Source organism: Manis pentadactyla, chromosome 4 (assembly GCF_030020395.1).
Source record: "Manis pentadactyla isolate mManPen7 chromosome 4, mManPen7.hap1, whole genome shotgun sequence".
Classification (NCBI taxonomy): Eukaryota; Metazoa; Chordata; class Mammalia; order Pholidota; family Manidae; genus Manis; species Manis pentadactyla.
In genome coordinates this window covers 35,229,514-35,249,431 of record NC_080022.1, presented here as the reverse complement: position 1 = coordinate 35,249,431, position 19,918 = coordinate 35,229,514, and the positions used below count along the sequence as shown (strand labels likewise).

General features: G+C 36.5%; 1 protein-coding gene across 4 annotated transcripts in view; it reads left to right on the top strand.

Moving 5' to 3' along the window:
- EIF2B3 (eukaryotic translation initiation factor 2B subunit gamma) overlaps nucleotides 1–19,918 on the top strand; it is a 169,362-nt gene that overhangs the window by 118,269 nt on the left and 31,175 nt on the right. For 3 of the 4 annotated variants that reach the window (XM_057500155.1, XM_057500154.1, XM_036893031.2), the window contains exon 6: nucleotides 10,102–10,191. The exons of the other annotated variant lie outside the window; for it this stretch is intronic. In XM_057500155.1, the coding sequence (XP_057356138.1) occupies nucleotides 10,102–10,191 (90 nt within the window). The remainder of the gene's footprint in view (nucleotides 1–10,101; nucleotides 10,192–19,918) is intronic. 4 annotated transcript variants of the gene reach the window in all.

The window sequence follows — 19,918 nt, the reverse complement described above, 5'->3', positions numbered from 1 at the left end:
AACTAACTCAAGAAGAAAAAGAAAATCTGAATAGGCCTATAACAAGCAATAAAATTGAATTAGTAATTAAAATTCTTTCAACAAAGTAAAGCCAAGGCCCAGATAACTTCTTTAATGAATTCTATCAAACATTTAAGAAGAAATAATGCTAATCCTTCACAAAGTCTTTCAGAAATTGAAAGAGGGAGCACTTTCCAACTTATTGTGTGAAGCCAATATAACTCCAATACCAAATCTAGACAAAAGACCAATATCCTTCATGAACATAGATGAAAAATCCTCAACAAAATATTAGAAAATTGAATCCAGCAACATTTATAAAATGTGCACATTTATACACTGTGACTAAGTGACATTTAATCCAGGGTTGCAAGGTTAACATCAAAATCAATTAACATAAGATACAATGTTAATAGAAGAAAAGATAAAAACCATGTGATTATCTAAATATACTCATCAAAAACATTTGACAGAATCTACCACTCATTCATAATAAAAACTTCTAGCAAACTAGGAACAGAAGGGAACTTCCTCAGCTTGATAAAGGACATCGACAAAAAACTTGCAGATAACATTATATTTAATAGTGAAAGACTGAATGTTTTCCACTAAAATGGGAACATAGCAAGGATTGTCTTCTCTAACTGCTTCTGTTCATCATTGTACTGGAGGTTATAGCCAGTTCATTCAGGCAAGGAAAAGAAAGAAATGGTATCCATATTGGAAAGATAGATGTATAACTATCTTTATCCATAGACAACATGATCCTGTATGCCTGTATATACAAAATTCTAAGGAATCCACAAAACTACTAGAATTAATAAGAGTTTGGCAAGGTTGCAAGATACAAGACCAATATATATATACAAAAGGCAGTTATAGTTCTAAATACTGGGCAATGAACAATACAAAATTGAAATGATAAGAAAATAATTCCATTCCATAAAAAAGAATAATTAGGAATAGATTTAATAGAAGAGCAAAAGACTTACATACTGAAAATTATGAAATATTGCTGAGAGAAATTAAATAAAATTTAAGTATATGGAAACACATTCCATGTTCCTGGATTAGAAGATTAAGTATTGTTAAAATGGCAGTTCTCCCCACATTGATCTATAGATTCAGTGTAAACCATATCAGCATCTCAGTAGTGTTCTTAAAGAAATTGACAAGTTGATCCTAAAAGTTATATAGAAATACAGAGGACCCAAAATAACCAAAAGTCAATTTTGACAAAGAACAAAAAAGTTGAAAAACTTACACTTCCTAAATTCAAAACTTATAAAACTACAGTAATCAAGACAGTGTACTGGCATAAGGATAGACATAAGATAAAAATTGAGAGTCCAAAAATAAAACCTTACATTTATCGTCAATTGTATTTCACCAGAGATGTCAAACAACTCAGAAAGCAAAGGATAGTCTTTTACACAAATGGTACTGGGACAGTTTGATATTCACATGGAAAATTATTAGGTTAGACCCTTACCTTGTTTCTTACACAAAATTGAAAATGGATTGTAGACCTAATGTAAGAGCTAAAACTATAAAAGTTTTAGAAGAAAACAAAATCTTCATGAACTTGGGATAGACAAAGTGTTCTTAGTTATAACACCAAATACATAATTCTTGAAAGAAAAAAGATTGACAAAGTTTATTTCTTCAAAATTAAAGACTTCAAATCTCAAAAGACAACACTGAGAAAATAAGAAGATAAGAACTCACAACTCAATAAGATGACAACCCAATTTAAAAATGAGCAAAAGATTTAAATGAATATATAACCAAAGATGTACAAATGACTAATAGGCACATAAAAGATTCTCAAAATAACTAGTTGCTAGGGAAATATAAATTTAAACCACAATGAGGTACCACTTCACATCCGCTAGAATGGCTATTAAAAAAAAAAGAAAAGGCAAATTTGTAGACATAGAAAGCAAATTAGTGACTGATTGAACATGACAATGAGAAAGGGGATTGAGTGGTGGCAGTTAAGTAAGATTTCACTCAGGTGATTGAAATGTTCTATAACTGGATTGTAGTAGTAATTGTACAAGTCTGTAAATGTTCTAAAAATAATTCATTTGTACACCTAAAGCAGGTACATTTTGTTATGTAAATCATACTTCAATAAAAAAAATTTTTTAAAAGATACCTGGCAAAGCAATCAGCCATAGAATGTGTTCTACAAGACAGGTGACTCACTCTAACTATATGTAGCTTGGCAGGAGAATAAGGAAAGAGAAATTTTGTAGCATTATACTTTTTAATGAAATAACCAAATGCAATGTGAGACTTTGATCAAATCCTGATTCAGACAAATTAACTGAAAAAAGAGAAATCTGAATATGGATTGGATATTAGAAGGCATTATGAAGTCATTGATGTTTTTATTAGGTATGGTAATGATATAGTGATTATTATATTTTAAAGTCCTTATCAGTTTGAAATGCATACTACACATCCTGAAGTATTTACAGGTAAAATGGCATTATTTCTGGAATTTGCCATAAAATACTGTATTAATTTGCTAGGTTTGTCCTAACCAAGTAATGCTATGGTGCCACCCACAAATTGGATGCCTTAGAACAACAGAAATTATATCAGTCCTGAAGGCTAGAAGTCCAAAATCAAGGTGTTGGCAGGGTTGGTTCCTTCTGAGGGCTGTGAGGGAGAATCTGTTCTGTTCCTCTTCCCTAGCTTCTGGTAGCCTTAGGCATCCTTGGCTTGGGATGGCATTCTCCCTGTATTGTCTTGCATCTGTACATGTCTGCCTCTGTGTCCAAATTTCCCCTCATATAAGGACACCATTCATATCAGATTAGGGTCCCTTCTCCCCCCAGTAACCTCTTCTTAACTTGGTCATCTGCAAAGATCCTATTTCCAAATAAGGTCACATTCACAGGTACTGGAAGTAAACTTCAAAATATTTTTGGAGGGACACAATTCAACCCGTAATAAATACTACAGCAAAAAATTAAAATAAAGATTGGAAAATATTGATAATTTCTTAATGTGTTTGATGGATACACAGGATTTTTTTTTGTTTTCCTCTGATTTGATATATATTTTAAGTTTTTCAGAATAGTAAAAATTAAATGTATGTGTGAAAGCAGAAAATTAAATGATACTTGTATACTTATATTCATGGCAACATTATTCACAATAGCCAAAATATGGAAACAAACCAAGTGTCCATAGAAAGATGAGTAGATAAACAAAATATAGTATATACATACAATAGAATATTATTCAGCCTTAAAAAGAAAGGACATTTTTATAAAGCCATAGTAATCAAGACAATTTGGTACTGGCACAAGAGCAGAGCCACAGACCAATGGAACAGACTAGAGAATCCAGACATTAACCCAGACATATATGGTCAATTAATATTTGATAAAGGAGCCATGGACATACAATGGCGAAATGACAGTCTCTTCAACAGATGGTGCTGGCAAAACTGGACAGCTACATGTAGGAGAATGAAACTGGACCATTGTCTAACCCCATATACAAAAGTAAACTCAAAATGGATCAAAGACCTGAATGTAAGTCATGAAACCATTAAACTCTTGGAAGAAAACATAGGCAAAAACCTCTTAGACATAAACATGAGTGACCTCTTCTTGAACATATCTCCCCGGGCAAGGAAAACAACAGCAAAAATGAATAAATGGGATTATATTAAGCTGAAAAGCTTCTGTACAGCAAAAGACACCATCAATAGAACAAAAAGGATCCCTACAGTATGGGAGACTATGTTTGAAAATGACACATCCGATAAAGGCTTGACGTCCAGAATATATAAAGAGCTCACATGCCTCAGCAAACAAAAAACAAATAACCCAATTAAAAAATGGGCAGTGGAACTGAACAGACGGTTCTCCAAAAAAGAAATACAGATGGCCAACAGACACATGAAAAGATGCTCCACATCGCTAATTATCAGAGAAATGCAAATTAAAACTACAATGAGGTATCACCTCACACCAGTAAGGATGGCTGCCATTCAAAAGACAAACAACAACAAATGTTGGCGAGGCTGTGGAGAAAGGGGAACCCTCCTACACTGCTTGTGGGAATGTAAGTTAGTTCAACCATTGTGGAAAGCAGTGTGGAGGTACATCAAAATGCTCAAAACAGACTTACCATTTGACCCAGGAATTGCACTCCTAGGAATTTACCCTAAGAATGCAGCAATCAAGTATGAGAAAGATCAGTGCACCCCTATGTTTATCGCAGCACTATTTACAATAGCCAAGAATTGGAAGCAACCTAAATGTCCATCGATAGATGAATGGATAAAGAAGATGTGGTACATATACACAATGGAATACTACTCAGCCATAAGACAAAGGCAAATCCAACCATTTGCAGCAACATGGATGGAGCTGGAGGGTATTATGCTCAGTGAAACAAGCCAAGCGGAGAAAGAGAAATACCAAATGATTTCACTTATCTGTGGAATATAAGAACAAAGGAAAAACTGAAGGAACAAAACAGCAGCAGAATCACAGAACTCAAGAATGGACTAACAGGTACCAAAGGGAAAAGGACTGGGGAGGATGGGTGGGTAGGGAGGGATAAGGGTGGGGGAGAAGTAGGGGGGTATTAAGATTAACATGCACGGGGGGGTAGGAGAAAAGGGAGGGCTGTACAACACAGAGAAGGCAAGTAGTGATTCTACAACATTTTGCTATGCTGATGGACAGTGACTGTAAAGGGGTTTATAGGGGAGACCTGGTATAGGGGAGAGCCTAGTAAACATAATATTCATCATGTAAGTGTAGATTAGTGATACCAAAAACAAAACAAAAAGGGCAGTTCCTGTGTGGTAACCTCCAATGAGTTCTACACAAGGGTATAAAGGGCATATAAAAGTGTAGACAAAGGGTCTGTTTGCGTTTATACAGAGGATCAAAGCCTAATTGGGCTACCCTGAAAATGAACTAAGATACGATATGAAAGAGAACTTCCAACATCAGCACTCTCTGGAAGACTCATGCCAGAAGATGATCATCAAAAAACCCCAACAAAGATCCACGCACTGCTACAGCTGTAGATGCACTCATCCCACCAGCTCCTGGACTTGCCATGGGAATGAAGGAGATATCTAAGCTGGCCTGTGCATACAGTGAAACAACAAATTTGACTGGATCTATACTGTTGGAATTCAACCAAGAATTAGGAGAACTGCAAATTGTAGTGCTCCAAAATCTTACAACTACAGACTATTTACTGTTAAAAGAACATAAGGGATGTGAACATTCCCCAGGAATGGGTTGTTTTAATTTGTCTGATTTTTCTCAGACTGTTCAAGTTCAGTTGGACAATATCCACCATATCATAGATAAGTTTTCACAAATGCCTAAGGTGCCTAACTGGTTTTCTTGGTTTCACTGGAGATGGCTGGTAATTACAGATATGCTTTGGTTATGTAACTATACTCCTATTATGTTAATGTGTGTGCGCAATTTAAGTAGTAGCTTAAAACCTATACATGCTGAGGTTACTCTACAAGAAGACATGTCAAAGAAATAATCAATCTTCCCATGTTTTCTTCCGCCTGCTACTTCTATAGCTTTTCTTCTTCCTTCCTAATTACAACCCTTAAATAGAATTCGTGCCTCATATCAAATTTACCGAGTATCATAATTCTTCCAAGTGGTAAAGACACCTCAAGACAAATGCTGGGCATAGAAGCTACAGGGCATAAATATGCAAAGAAATAAAAAGCTAACCATTTCAAACAAGAAGGCTTCTCTCTCACTTACCAACTTCACATTTCTCTGTATGGCCCCGGAAGATGACTTTTTAGCCAGAGACGGGTAAGATTCCTCAAGGGAGGAACAACCTAAGACAGGCACAGTCGCAGGGGGTCATCAGGTGAGAAATTGGGAATCAACAGAGGTGAGGCTTAGAACCTCACCCCCCCCGTTCTGAGAGAAATCTTCTGCATACGTGGATGTTTTATTGCCCTTGTCTAGCTTGGATTAACACATAGTCTACAGGCACACACCTGATCATCTACATTTGCTCTCTTACAACACTAAACTATGTTTTCTACCTTTATCTTGTATCTACCTACCACTTCAGCATTTTATTTAAAATAATAATAATAAAGAGAGAAATGTGGTATCCACATATAAATCAAGTATAAAAACCAAATGAGTATTCATATTTGAACTGACTGTTTATAGTTCATAATGCATGAGCAAAACCGAAAGTTTCTGTGACGACTGCCCTTGTACTGTTCACTATGTAACTTACTCACTATGTAAGAATTTGTTCTCCATGTAAGAACTTGTTTGTTATGCCTCAGAAGATTGGAGACTGACGAAAATTAGGCTTGGGGTGGATTAATGATTGTGCATTGAGCATTGACTCCCCTATACAGAATTTTATTGTCGTTAACAACTATTTGATCAATAAATATGAGAGATGCCCTCACAAAAAAAAAAAAAAAAAAAAGGACAGACTTCCAATGGTAAAATAAATAAGTAACCGGGATGTAATGTATAGCATAAGGAATATAGTCAAGATATTGTAACAGCTTGGTAGGGTGATAGCTGGAACCTAGAATTATGTATATAAATGTTTTATCACTGTGTTGTACACTTGAAACTAATGTAATGTAATACTGTGCGTCAACTACCCTTCAATAAAAAATAATTATCTAAAAAAAAAAAGGACATTTTGAAACATGCTACACTACGGATGAACCTTAAAGATGTTATGCTAAGTAAAATAAGCCAGTCACAAAAAGGACAAATATTGTATGATTCCTCTTACCTGAGGTTCCCAGAGTACTCAGATTCATAAAGATATAAAGTAGAATGGTGATTGCAAGCAGCTAAGGGGAGAGGGGAATGGGGAATTCGTGTTTAATGGGTACAGAATTTCAGTTCAGGAAGATGAAAAAGTTCTGGAGATGGATGTTGGTGATGGTCACACTACAATATGAATGCACTTAATGCCACAGAACTGTACACTTGAAAATGGTTTAAATGGTAACTTTTATAGCATGTATATTTTACCATAATTAAAAAAAAGATTTGAGCCAGAAATTCTTTGAGGAGCTTTGAAAGGAAATTGCCTCACAGACTATTAAACTACGTTGTGGCAGAAATCAGATCTGTCCTATTCATCTGTCTATCTAGCACAAAGCCTGTTACCATCACTAGCCATTAGCAAATGTTGGGGAATGCATGTTTGAGTGGTAGATTCCTAAATGTAGTGACTTCCAGAAATCATTTTTCAAAAGTAATTTTCTTTTCCTCTTTAGATTGCATTTGGAAAAGAACAAATGAAGATAAAACCATGAGTACATAATCTATACTATCTTTTCCAGTAGTGTTCTAGGAGACATCTGTTTCAGTACAATATAAAGTGGGTAGAGAAAAAAAGGATTCTTGGTGAGGTAAACTCATACTGGTTCTAGAGAGGAAGACCCAGGATATGGGGAAGCAGAATGAAAGAGTAGACGAGAGACCTAGAAGCCAATAAGAGAGGGATGGGGCTAAGTGAAAAATACAATAGACTCTCTAGAGCAAAGTGGGCCTCAGTGGGGCCAGTGCCCTGCACCTACCTCACTTCACCCATAGTCAGATTGCAAGGGTATTAGAAGATAAAGGAACCATGGCAGTCAAACAGTTCAGATAAGAGATGGGTTAAAGAATTGGAGAGAACTTTGGATAAGGTGAAATCGACAACAGAAATTCTGAACCCACAGAGTGAAATGTATGAGGCTATGGGGCTAATGCATAACACGTTAATATTGTGCCACCTGAGAAATCTGCCCCAGCTGAGCTCAAAATGAAGTTTCTCCCTTTGGGAATGCAGTATGCACACATGGGTGATAATGAGTAATTGGTTGTGAGAGTCCTCACAAAGCCAGACCTCTCTCTGGCACACTGAAGGTAGGTATAGACACTCTATTATGCAGACAAGCTAAGAATTTTTATGAAGAATGCTTTAAAAGCCATTGATTTTTACAGTTAAACAGTAAATGCTTATCCCTGGATCTTTCCCATTATTTATTTCTTTATTCTCAAATAACATTATTAATAAGAATTATTAAAGAATTGTTATAATTATTTCACCTGTTGGTTTTGTTCCTTGCTTTTAAACTGATATTCCTGTTTTTAAGGTCATAAAAACATGTTTTATTTCATTCAAACATTACAAATTCTAATTCTAAAATCTGCAACTTACTCTTTTTTTTAAAGTCTGTAAAAATAACCCAAAGATATTCTTTATGTTCCTGATGGTTTATATTGTCCTCGGTTTCTTGTATCTTTGTCTGTTTTCTGTTCCACCTTTCTAAGATTTTTCTCTTTTGTTCTCTACTCATTTTTTCTTTTTTTATAATTGACCATTTTAAAAGCATTAAAAAATTTTTTTTGTTAGATGAAGAGAAGAAAAAACCTGTGGGAGCTTTTCAGAGATCTTACAGACTTTGAAGATTAAAGGTTATTTTTATACCGTATCCCTGAGCTTTCATTTTAATCATTGAAAGGATTCTCACAAATTTTCAATATTTTATTTCTTATTGTAATGAACTTTTTCTGAGTGGCAAGTAATTTAAATTACAACTATTTCTAAATCTCTTACTCATTTCCATTCACTGATTTCTTACTGTATGTTATACAAATCGCACTCACGCAGAGCAGTCAGCCAGTTACCCTGATTTTACTGGCCTCTCTTTGAGGTTGTTTGGCTTTATTTTGTTTTACTTTAAATTATCAATCCTTATTTGTAATATCATTCAAAAACAATAAAATGAAACAAGGAAACCACATTTTTGGCCTTAGTCATAAGTCTTCCAATCCCAAGATTTACATTTGCTATATTTTTGTCTGAAAGAAAAAATAATCTGAATCATTCATCTCTGTGCTTTCATTGTATTCCAGATTTGTATCTAAATCTCTGGCCTTGAGATACAACCTAAGTTTCTGAAATTTTTTTTAAATGGAAGAATTTTTTTTCTTTTACCTACTTCACAGGATGACAGTAAAAAGCTGAAAAAAACATTTATAAACCATAAAATGCTATATGAATGTTAGTGCCATATATGCTAGGGATCGATAGCAGGTTTAGAAGGTGGTTATTCAAGCTTTTAAGTTATTCCTTTCCTGGCTGTATAATGCAAGTTGACCTCAGCTATAAAAATGAGAGTAATTTATCTACCTCAAGAGGTAGTTGTGAAGATTTGACAATATCTGTAGAGTGTGTGGAATGATTCAAGGAAATTTGTAAATCAAGGGACTGAACAGGAAAATACAACTTTCCATATTGGATAGATTAAGGGAGAAAATTGTCAGGGTATGGACTTCAGATGCAACCCTGGCACCACATAGGTAAAATTCTATTTTTTACATATAAACCTGATCTATTCATTTTTTTGTTTATTTAAGAAGTATTTATTAAGCATTTACTCTGTGTCGGGTACATTGCTAAGGCTATAAAGATAAATCTCTACCCTTAGGGAATTTCAGTCTAGTGGGAGGGAGACAAGTCAGTAGGTCGTTACCTTACTGGATGATAAGTCATCTATCCGACAGTGGTGGGCACCGAGTGTTGTGGGAGCAGGAACTTGGGTTGTAAGTGAAGATGTCCTGGAGGAAATATATCTGGGAATGGTCCTGATGAATACATAAGAGAAGGGAGTTAGGGAGTTTTCATAGAATTTTACTTCTTTGAAAATGGAGTAATACATACCAAATCCTGGTGGAAAGCATGGCTAAAGTATGACCTTGCAGTAAGTGGGGCAATTGGAGTGGAAGCAGGAAAATGTCAGTTATAAGAATTGTGGGTCAGAGTTTGTGACAGTTTGTGATAGAATAAAAGAAGGTGACTTGTCAGTGATTTGATGGCTCACCTGAAGGCCTCATAAAACGTGAGAGAGGGTTTCTATAAAGAGAAGACCTTTGTGACAGGATCAGAGCTGTGATCCACCCTCGTGGTCTCCGCAGAGCGGGGTGTAGGCAGCGTAGCTCTGACTGGTATAAACTTTCTAATGCCTACTACTTAATAATAGGATAGAACCCGTGTTACCTGATCATGAGCCCCTTCTCTCTTATTCTTTTTTTGCAGGCACCCTAGAATACGTTTCCACACAGGCCTTGTGGATGCCCATCTCTACTGCTTGAAAAAATATGTTGTGGACTTCCTAATGGAAAATGAGTAAGAAAGAGGGAGGTAGAGTCAAACCCTCAGTGCTTAAGCTACCGTGTGACTTAGTTAACAGTTTCAAACCTTAATAATATTAGATAGCTTTATATATAAATAACACAGTTGATTCTCACCTTTGTTTTAGAAATCATGTTATCAGCATACTGTTATTTTTGTCTGTACCACAGATTCCCCTAATTGTATTTTTGGGGCCTGTGTTAAAATAAACCAGCAAAATAGTTTCGTAAAACTAATAGTAACCTATGATGCCTCTTTCTACACAGTTCTGGGCTCTTACTCTCTTCTGCAAGGAAGGGTGAGCTTCCAGCTCTTGGAGGTTTGGTTTGTCTCCAAGCAGATGTCCTTCCCCTAGGCAGTTATCCTATAGATGGGCCCTCTTAGCAAAGAATCAGAGACTTACCCAAGAGGAAGAAAAAAAGAAAAACAAGTTCCCTCCAATTTTGGAAAAGAAGTCCACCTCACTGAGTGAACTTTCATGAATACAGAAAAACAAAATTTGGTACTTTTTCTGTTTTGCTTTGAGAACAGAACTGTGTGCCTTAAATGCTTCCCAGAGACTGTGTCAGGCAGATAATAGGACTTGGGTTTCCAGAGAGAAAACCCTTTTTGCAGTTGATCTTAAGGATTTTTGGTGGGAAGTGCAACTAGAATCCTCAGAGGAACAGATAGGAAAAGATTTAATACTTGTGTGGTTAAGAAGAGAGACCAGCTTGTCTCCCTTGATGGCTGCTGTAAGTTTCTGCCTTGAATAGCAGTGGTGAACTGGAAGCAAGTATGCTGGACCACAAGTTCCCTCAGATCAGCTGGTGAAGGGAGTCTGAGGACCTGAGTTTAAATGCTAGCGTGCCCTTGGCTGATGAACTTGGATATATGCAGGAATATTAAGGGAAGGAGATCTGTTCCTCTGTGCCCAATATATCTCTAGCAGTATCCTAACCCTCACCTTGCACACCTGCTAAACCCCTACTGGGAGGCCCAGGCAGAGCCAATGGTAAAACAAACCATTTGGACTCACACAAATTTTCCCAAGGATTGTTGTTTCTCTGTTTCCCCTCCCCAGGACACTATTGTGCTGCTCCCCTCTATATTCTGTTTTTTCACTGAGTCAGGAAAATATTTATTAAACACTTGTTATGAGGCAGGTATTGTGCTAGATCAACCATGGGGTCAGTGGTGATTAAGCAGACATGGGCCCTGCCTTCCTAGAATGTACAGCTTACGCTCCACAGTAATTGCAGAGACTTTTCTTTTTAAATAGCAAGGAAACTTGCTGCCAAGATTAGAGAGCGTTCCAGAACCTGTTTTCCAGTTACCAGTCTGGACTACCCATATGCCAAACATGAAGTTGACTCTTGGCCATGAAAGGGTTTATTTTTTATTCCCAAGTGGAAATGCCCTGTGAAATAGGCCCTGGCTTTGATGTGCTAGGTGGGGATGCAATAGTAGTAGAGATCATGATTGTTTTAAATTATTTATTATGGCAAATTTCACACAAATACAAAAATAGAGAAAGTAATGTAAGGAACTCCCATGTATCTGTCACACAGCTTCAACAACTATCAATTCATGGCTTATCTTATTTTATATATGCCACCACCTACCTCCCCACTGTCATACCAAATTATTCTATTTTATTTTTTATTATTTTTTTAATTAAGGTATTATTGATATACGCTCTTATGAAGGCTTCACATGAAAAAACAATGTGGTTACCACATTTACCCATATTATCAAGTCCCCACCCATACCCCAATGCAGTCACTGTCCATTAGTGTAGTAAGATCATGCCAGATTATTTTAAAGCAAGTCATGATGATCTAATTTCATCTGTAATTATTTCAGTTGTAATTATCTGTAAATATTTCAGTATGTATCTCTAAAATATAAACAATCTTTTTATCTCTTAAACAATATCTCAATACCATTAACATACCTAAAAAAAAATTAACCATTATCACACCTTAAAAAAAAATGTTTCCTTAATACACTTGACCATTGAACCATGTGGGGTTTAGGGGTACCAATACCCCATGCAGTTGAAAATCTGCTTGTAACTTTTGACTCCCCAAAAACTTAACTACTAATAACCTACTGTTGGCCAGAAGCCTACTGATAACATAAGTAGTAAATCAATACACATTTTGTATGTTATATGTATTATATACTGTATTATTATTAGAAATTAAGCTAGAGAAGATGTTTTTTCAAATTGTCACACATCTCCAAAATTTTTCCAATATATTTATTGGGAAAAATTTGCATATAAGTGGACCCATGCAGTTCAAACCATATAGTTCAAGAGTCAGCTGTACTACCAAATGGGATTGTGGCTTTTGGTGTCTGGATATGCAGTTTTATACCAGTGCTAGCCTCACATGTAGTGAAAGGGTATGTGCTCTGAGGACAAGCCTGAAATATATGGGTTCTGGACAGAAGCTCTGTGAAATGGGACTTTCCAGAGCCAGTTGCATAGAGAATGATACACAGCTCAGCCCAAACTACCTCTCTAATATCAAGATCTGTTAAGGAGACCCTTACCTCTTTCTCCCCTCACTCCCATGTACCCTTCACCTCTCAGCATTGTTGAGGTTAAAGGTATTATATTGAAAATTGGTACATTTCAATACATTAGGAAAAGTATAAGGGTACATCAGGACAAATTAGAGTGGTTCTCCAGGGGAATTCTTTATTCCTGCCTGGAATAGTGGAGGTATTGTCTCAAAGTAGTGGGAGATGGACTGAGTAGGTTGGTGGGAGCAGGTAAAAGGCTTTGAAAGCTGAGCAGGGAGCTACAGATCTTTAAACAGAATAGTCCATATGGAATGAGCAATGATATAACCTGGCAGGGGAACATAAACCATTCTGGATGGAAAAGAGACTCCTTCAAGGTAAATAAGAGGCATTTATAATAATCTGGTTATGAAATGATGGCTCCTTTAAGGATTGAAGGAATAAGTAAACCTAGAAGACATACTTCAAGAAAGGATTGCTTAAGCAGTCCTTTGCTTTCTTTCACTTATTTTCTGCCCTGTATATTTTTAGTTGTCTCCAGGTTAATGTCTTCCACCCAAACTCTGAGATAGATACCTAGATTAGATTGTAAGGTATTCAGTATATGTTTAATGTAGTGACAGGGTAGTGACAGTTCAGACAGCAGGAGTAATTTGGTACATCAGTAATGAAAGAAGAGATAAGGATTTCTGCAGTGGACTAAGTAGAAACACTATAGGGAATGCTGTGAAGAGAAGAAAATCTGTACTGTCTGACAAGAGAAGTTTAGTAACTGAACTGTGTGGCCATGTACAGGTATCTACCTTCCTGTACCTCACTTTCCTCATCTGAAAATTGGGAATCATTATACGGTTGACCCATGTGGTTATTATAAAAAATACTTGCAAAGAGCTTAGGTCAACAGTCAGTACATAGCAAGATTCTGAATTAACTTTTAATTGATCACCTACTGTGTGTCAGGCACTGTGTTGCAAGGTGGTATAAATTGAAAGATGGAGTTTCTGCCCTCAGGTTGCTCACAGTATAGGGATAGAGGCACAGCTTAAACAAATTATTAACAATAAAATGTAGTGACTAGTATTAGAGTATAGTAGTATAATATATAATATAATAATATAGGATAGTATAATGGCATAATAGAAGCACAAGGGGATTTGGGGGGATGGTGGGAATACTCTGTATCTTGGTTTGGGGTAGTAATTACAGTAGTATATATTTAACAAAACTCATCGAACTGTTTGTTTAAAATAGGTATATTTTATTATATGTAATTTACATACCAAAAAATTGATTTTAAAGGTTTCAAAAAATGAGTTAGACTTAACCACAATTTTTTAAAAACCCAAAACAACAGACATTTAATAAATACCCACATATATCCTAATTGCTTTGTGGGATGCTGAGTATACCAAGATGAATACAAAGTCTTACATGCCATTGTCCTCTCTAACTTTGAGAAAACCATATTATGAAGCAAGAGGGAAAAAAATGAGTCAGAGATCCCCAGTCATAATAAGTGGGGAAAGGGTATTAAGGCAGCATAACAGCTATGCTTTAGAAAGACACTCCAGCAGCAGTGGGGGCCAAGGTAGCTACTGAAGAATACTGGGCTGAACTAACATCAGTGGTTTAGAGCAACTTTAGTGGCAAAACCCATCACTAAAATTGGACAGAATTCAACTACCTAATGTATTTACTTGCTGTTTCAATACTGACTTTTTAGCTAACATTCAAATCATCTCCCAACTGGTTTAATATAGCATCCTTCTTGGTAGTATTCTACCTCCAGGCTCTCCCCTTCCATTCCATCCTCCACACAACTACCAGAGGGCTTTCTAAATTGCAAATCTGGCCACATTATTACCTATTTGACCAGGTTTCCCAGCACCTAGGCATTTACCAGTTGAAGTGATGCATGGGCCCAGAAAGCAGTGACTCAGGTAGTAAGAACACAGCAGGAGTTGCCTGAGGGATCCCACTGTTTGACTTGGATGCTACAATCTTTGCTGAAAGCCTTCTTGTCTACATGTGTACTAAGGAATCTAGTTTCCATCAGAATGTGATCTTAGAACTAACCCAAGCTCTGTAAGTACCACATAAATCTTAAAAGCCATTTCTTTTTCAAAAGAGGATTAGTAAGTTTGACTAATACCAATATTTAACAATCTATAGTGGGAAAAAAAATAAACATAGTCTAAAAATAAACAACAAAGGATGAAGGGGAATATTTACAATACCAGAAGAGCCCAAATGCTGGTTTGCTTAAGTTACAAAAAGCACTTTAAAATCCATAAGTAAAGACAAATTACTCAATAGAAAAATGGGCAAAAGTTAAAGGTAGTTGGTCACAGAAAAAGCTAGTATACATATGAAAAGATGCTTATTCTCATAAATGCATGCAAAACAGTTTTAAAATACTGTATCAGTGGAAAGCAGTATGGAGGTTCCTCAAAAAACTCAAAATAGAAATACCATTTGACCCAGGAATTCTACTCCTAGGAATTTACCCTAAAAATGCAATGGCCCAGTTTGAAAGAGACATATGCACCCCTATGTTTATCGCAGCACAATTTACAAAAGCCAAGAAATGGAAGCAACCTAAATGTCCATCAGTAGATGAATGGATAAAGAAGATGTGGTACCTATACACAATGGACTATTATTCAGCCATAAGAAGAAATCAAATCCTACCATTTGCAACATGGATGGAGCTAGAGGATATTATACTCAGTGAAATAAGCCAGGTGGAGAAAGGGGTGCCAGATGATTTCACTCATCTGTGGAGTATAAGAACAAAGAAAAAAACTGAAGGAGCAAAACAGCAGCAGACTCACAGAACCCAAGAATGGACTAACAGTTACCAAAGGGAAAGGACTGGGAAGGATGGGTGGGAAGGGAGGGATAATGGGGGCGGGGAAAAAAAGAAAGGGGGCACTATGATTAGCATGTATAATGGCGGGGGGGCACAGGGAGGGCTGTACAACACAGAGAAGACAAGTAGTGATTCTACAGCATCTTACTACACTGATGGACAGTGACTGTAATGGGGTATGTGTGGGGGACTTGGTGATGGTAGTCTAGTAAACATAATGTTCCTCATATAACTGTAGAAAAAAATACTGTATCGTATGGAAGAATATTTTTAATTTTGTGATAAAGTTAGCAAAGCTGTTGAGAAATTCTCTTATACTGTTCTATACAAACTTTTTGAATGGCAGTTGATAATATCTGTCAAAACTTAAAATTATATACTCTTTGACTCAGGAATTCCTCTTCAAAAAATCTATCCCACAGAAATATTTACTCAAAAATATAGAAATATTCATTGGAAAATGTTCTTTGCAACATTGTTCATAACAGGGAAAAACTATAACAATTTAAATAGAGTAATTAATTACATTATGATATATCCATATTGTACAACTGTTATAAAGAATATTTGGCTCTATGAGATGATACAGAAAAATTGCCAAGATATGTTTACCTAAGAAAAAACATTGCAGTATTAGTATATATTCTCAGATGAATGCTCCAAAGACTCTCTTGAACATTTTAATTCAAAATGTCTTGGATTTTATAGCCAGAGTAGAGCTTAGCTTATGCTGAGTATTGTGATTGTGATGCTTCTTGATGTTGAGTAGTGAGCTCTAAGTTCCTCCTTTTACAGTGTCAGCTGGTCTAAGCCTAAGGAAGCTGGCCTCCTAGGAGCTTTTTGTTTGGCTTAGTAAAAGTTGCTCCAAAGACAAGACTGGCCCTGTAAAGGACTTGCAATATGCCAGCTCTCTGAGGTGAATCACTGGGAGACAGGCAGTTTACACTAGAAATTAGTCCTGATTTCCTTTTAGCACAGAAACTCAGAAAAATTTGTCTTTCTCTCCTTTCCCTAACCTGATAGACCTGCCTGCCCTTTTAAGAGACCTAGAGGAGATTATTCTTAAAAGGAAGAATTAAAGCTGAATACTTCTTTCTTGCCCAGAAGAATCCAAAGTTCCAGTCAACCTTTCCTAGTGTTAGAAGGTTATCCATCCATGCAAGATATACAGTCTTGGAATTTGGCCTTCAGAGCAAGAGGAAAGAGAGAGCAAGAGAAGAAAATTACCTCTAACAGCACCAGCCATGTACAAGACACTTATTCTGGGTACTTTTAATGCTCAAGTTCATTTAGCCCTTAAAACACTTATCTTATTTAGGTATTATCCTCCTATTATAGAGGAGGGAAAAGAGACTCAAAAGTCATTTGCTCAGTGTCATACAGCCAGAGCCCCAACAAAGTCAGTCACTGTTGATGAATTGATTGTTAGCCACATCCACCACAGATATCAGATGTCTCTCTGTTGCAGACACATGCACACAAACCTGGGAGGATAAGAAAGCTGTTAAAACTTCCTAGTCTTCAGGACATAGGGATACAGAGAAGTAAGGGTGGGCCCCACAAAGTGAAGTCAGGAATTGGGGATAGGAAGCCATGGTACAACATCAGAATCAGGGTGATCATTAAAGCCACGTGCAAAATGAAGTTAATGGACTTGCTGGAAAGCCATGAATAAGCATAGGAAAGCAGTGTGGAGATAAGCAGAGATGAGGGACTATGTGGTTCCAGGAGAGGCAGGAGCCTTTGTTCTTTACTGTTCAATTTAAACATCTATATGATTTAGCTACACTTGCTTTCCTGTCTGTAGATGTATCCTGGAGATTGCATGAGGTATCCTTTACTTATTAAATAACAGAATGAAATTAAGCCAAGAACATGTAGTGTATATGTCTTCTAACTGGAGCTTTTATGTGGTGACTGTATACTGAAGTCTGCAGGTGCAAGTGCTGCCAAGATTAAAGCAGAGTAGGCTCCTTTGAACATCTTAGTTCATTCACTTTGATCTATGGGACTTCTGGAAATCCCTGACTCCCAGGGAAGAGATGAAGCCTAGCAGCACTAGACTGCAGTTAACTTTGCCTGTGCCATCGGAGCGGGCCATGGGTCAGACTATGGCAGCAAAGATAACCTTTTTAAGCAGGTCTTTAAGACTGGTATAATATTTATAATTAAAGCACTCCTAGGAAGAAGCATCATAGGGAACCAGAAAATCTAAAACCAAAGGAAAGATACAATATGTTCAGTTTAGTGAGACTTCAAAACAGTTTCCCTATAAGCATAATGCTTCATCGATTCCTTTCCATCTTTCTTGGCATCTTCTCTGGCAGATTCCTAAATATCCATTAAAACTTGCCAGATGTTTCTCCTGTAGGAAGCTTTCTCTCAATTTTTTTCCCTTCATCTCCACTTAGATTAGGTACCCTTGCTCTGTGCTACCATAATACTCTGTGCTTATCTCTGTTGGGCATATTTATCATTTTCTTTTCTGATTTTGAATAATCTTCAATTATTATATGCATTCTATTAAATTGTGTTTGCATATCTGTCTTTTCTACTCTTTTGAACTCCTTGAAGACAGAACCTACTACTGATTCATCTTGTGACACACAGTTGATGCTCAGTAAATATAAAGGCAACCAAATTTTTTGCTACATATGAAGGCATGGATTTGCCTGTTTTGTCTCACTTTCATATGCCCACTCTCTAGAACATGCCTGGTCCATCTTGGATAGTCAGTGAGTAAATTTGAAAGAATAAAATGGCTATTGAATTGACCTAAGTCTAAGCTGACTCTCCGGCAGCCTGTAGGATCTGAACATGTTTTTCTTTCTCAAGCCATATGCACCAACATTAAAAATATATTCTAAAAATTTTCAGTATTTTGTTAAGAAGGAAAAAAGATATTTACACCCAGATTTAAAATCAGTACCTTTTAATCTAAAATAAGTTCCTGTATACATTCCATATTTCTTTGAAGGCAAAAACAAAAACAAAACAAAAAGCCTGAAAACAAAGTGTAGGGTTAACTCAGCAATTACCTTTTCCCAATTACAGCTCTGCTGAGAGGAGAGGCAAAGAAAACCCAGGCCTTTAGCATTCTGTTCTGCAGACTTGAGTTCCAGGCACTATAAAAGGAGGTTTTCTGGTCTTCCTCTTTTCCAATTAATATTTTGAAGGACTGTTTTGAAATGGAAGACGTTTAGATGATTTTAAGTCTCTTTTGATTTGCTTACAACAACAGAAAAGCCAGGATGCAAAAGTGGCCCAGATTTTCCCCTCACCATGGACACCATTTTAAGGCTTTCCCTGGAAGCTTGTGGCCACCAGCAGGACATGATCACAAATCAAGGCAAAATTCTAAAAATATCAGATTTAAGCAAAAGTAATAATCATGTGTTTTTTCAAATGTTGGCTTTTTATTGCTAGTAATATTAATAGTAGACAAACATAGTTAGAGTTCATCTCATTTCCAGGTCAGGAAAGCTCTACTTTCCATATCCACAGATCAGAAAGAGAAATTATTGCCAGCTGTCTAGCCTACAGGGATGACACTCAATCATTTGCACACACTCACTCATTCATTTTTTCAAATAAATATTTAGTGCTGACAGCATGTTTATTGGTAGAGAAGACAGTAAGCAGAAATTATAAATCCTGCAGGAAGTGCTGTGGTTACAGTAAGCACAAGATACTAGTTAACATGGCATAGCAGATAGAGTCACGAGCTTTGGGATAGATGTGGATTAAGGTTCAGTTTTCCCAATTCTAAAAACTATATTAAGCTTAACATAATTAACCTTTCTAAAGCTTTGGTTTCCTCACTTATAAAATAAAAGCAATAATACCTACCATGAGGATTGCCTTTCCATGAGTGAGGATTAACCTTTCTAAAGCTTTAATTTCTTCACTTACAAAATAAGGACAATAATGCTTAAACCGTGAGGATTACTATACAAATTTGAGATGATGTGTATTAGTTTCCTAGCAGAGAACTCGTACATGGTGTGGATTCAGAAACGATATATATAATTGTCTTTGCTGTGACTGTACAGAAACCTACAAGTGTTATGAAAGGCTGCCAAGGAGAAGTGATATATGAGAGCAGGCTTACACTCAATGAATTTCCACAAAATGAGCATGCCCTTGTAACTGCCTTTCAGGTCAAGAAATAGAACATGACCAGATTTCCAGAAACTCCCCTCATGCTGTCTCCCAGGCAGTAACTATTTCCCTCCACCAAACACACAAAACTAACCACTATCCTAAGCATTAAATAAATTTAAGGAGATATGAACAGATTTGTACGTTAGAAAAATCACTGTACCTACCATATAG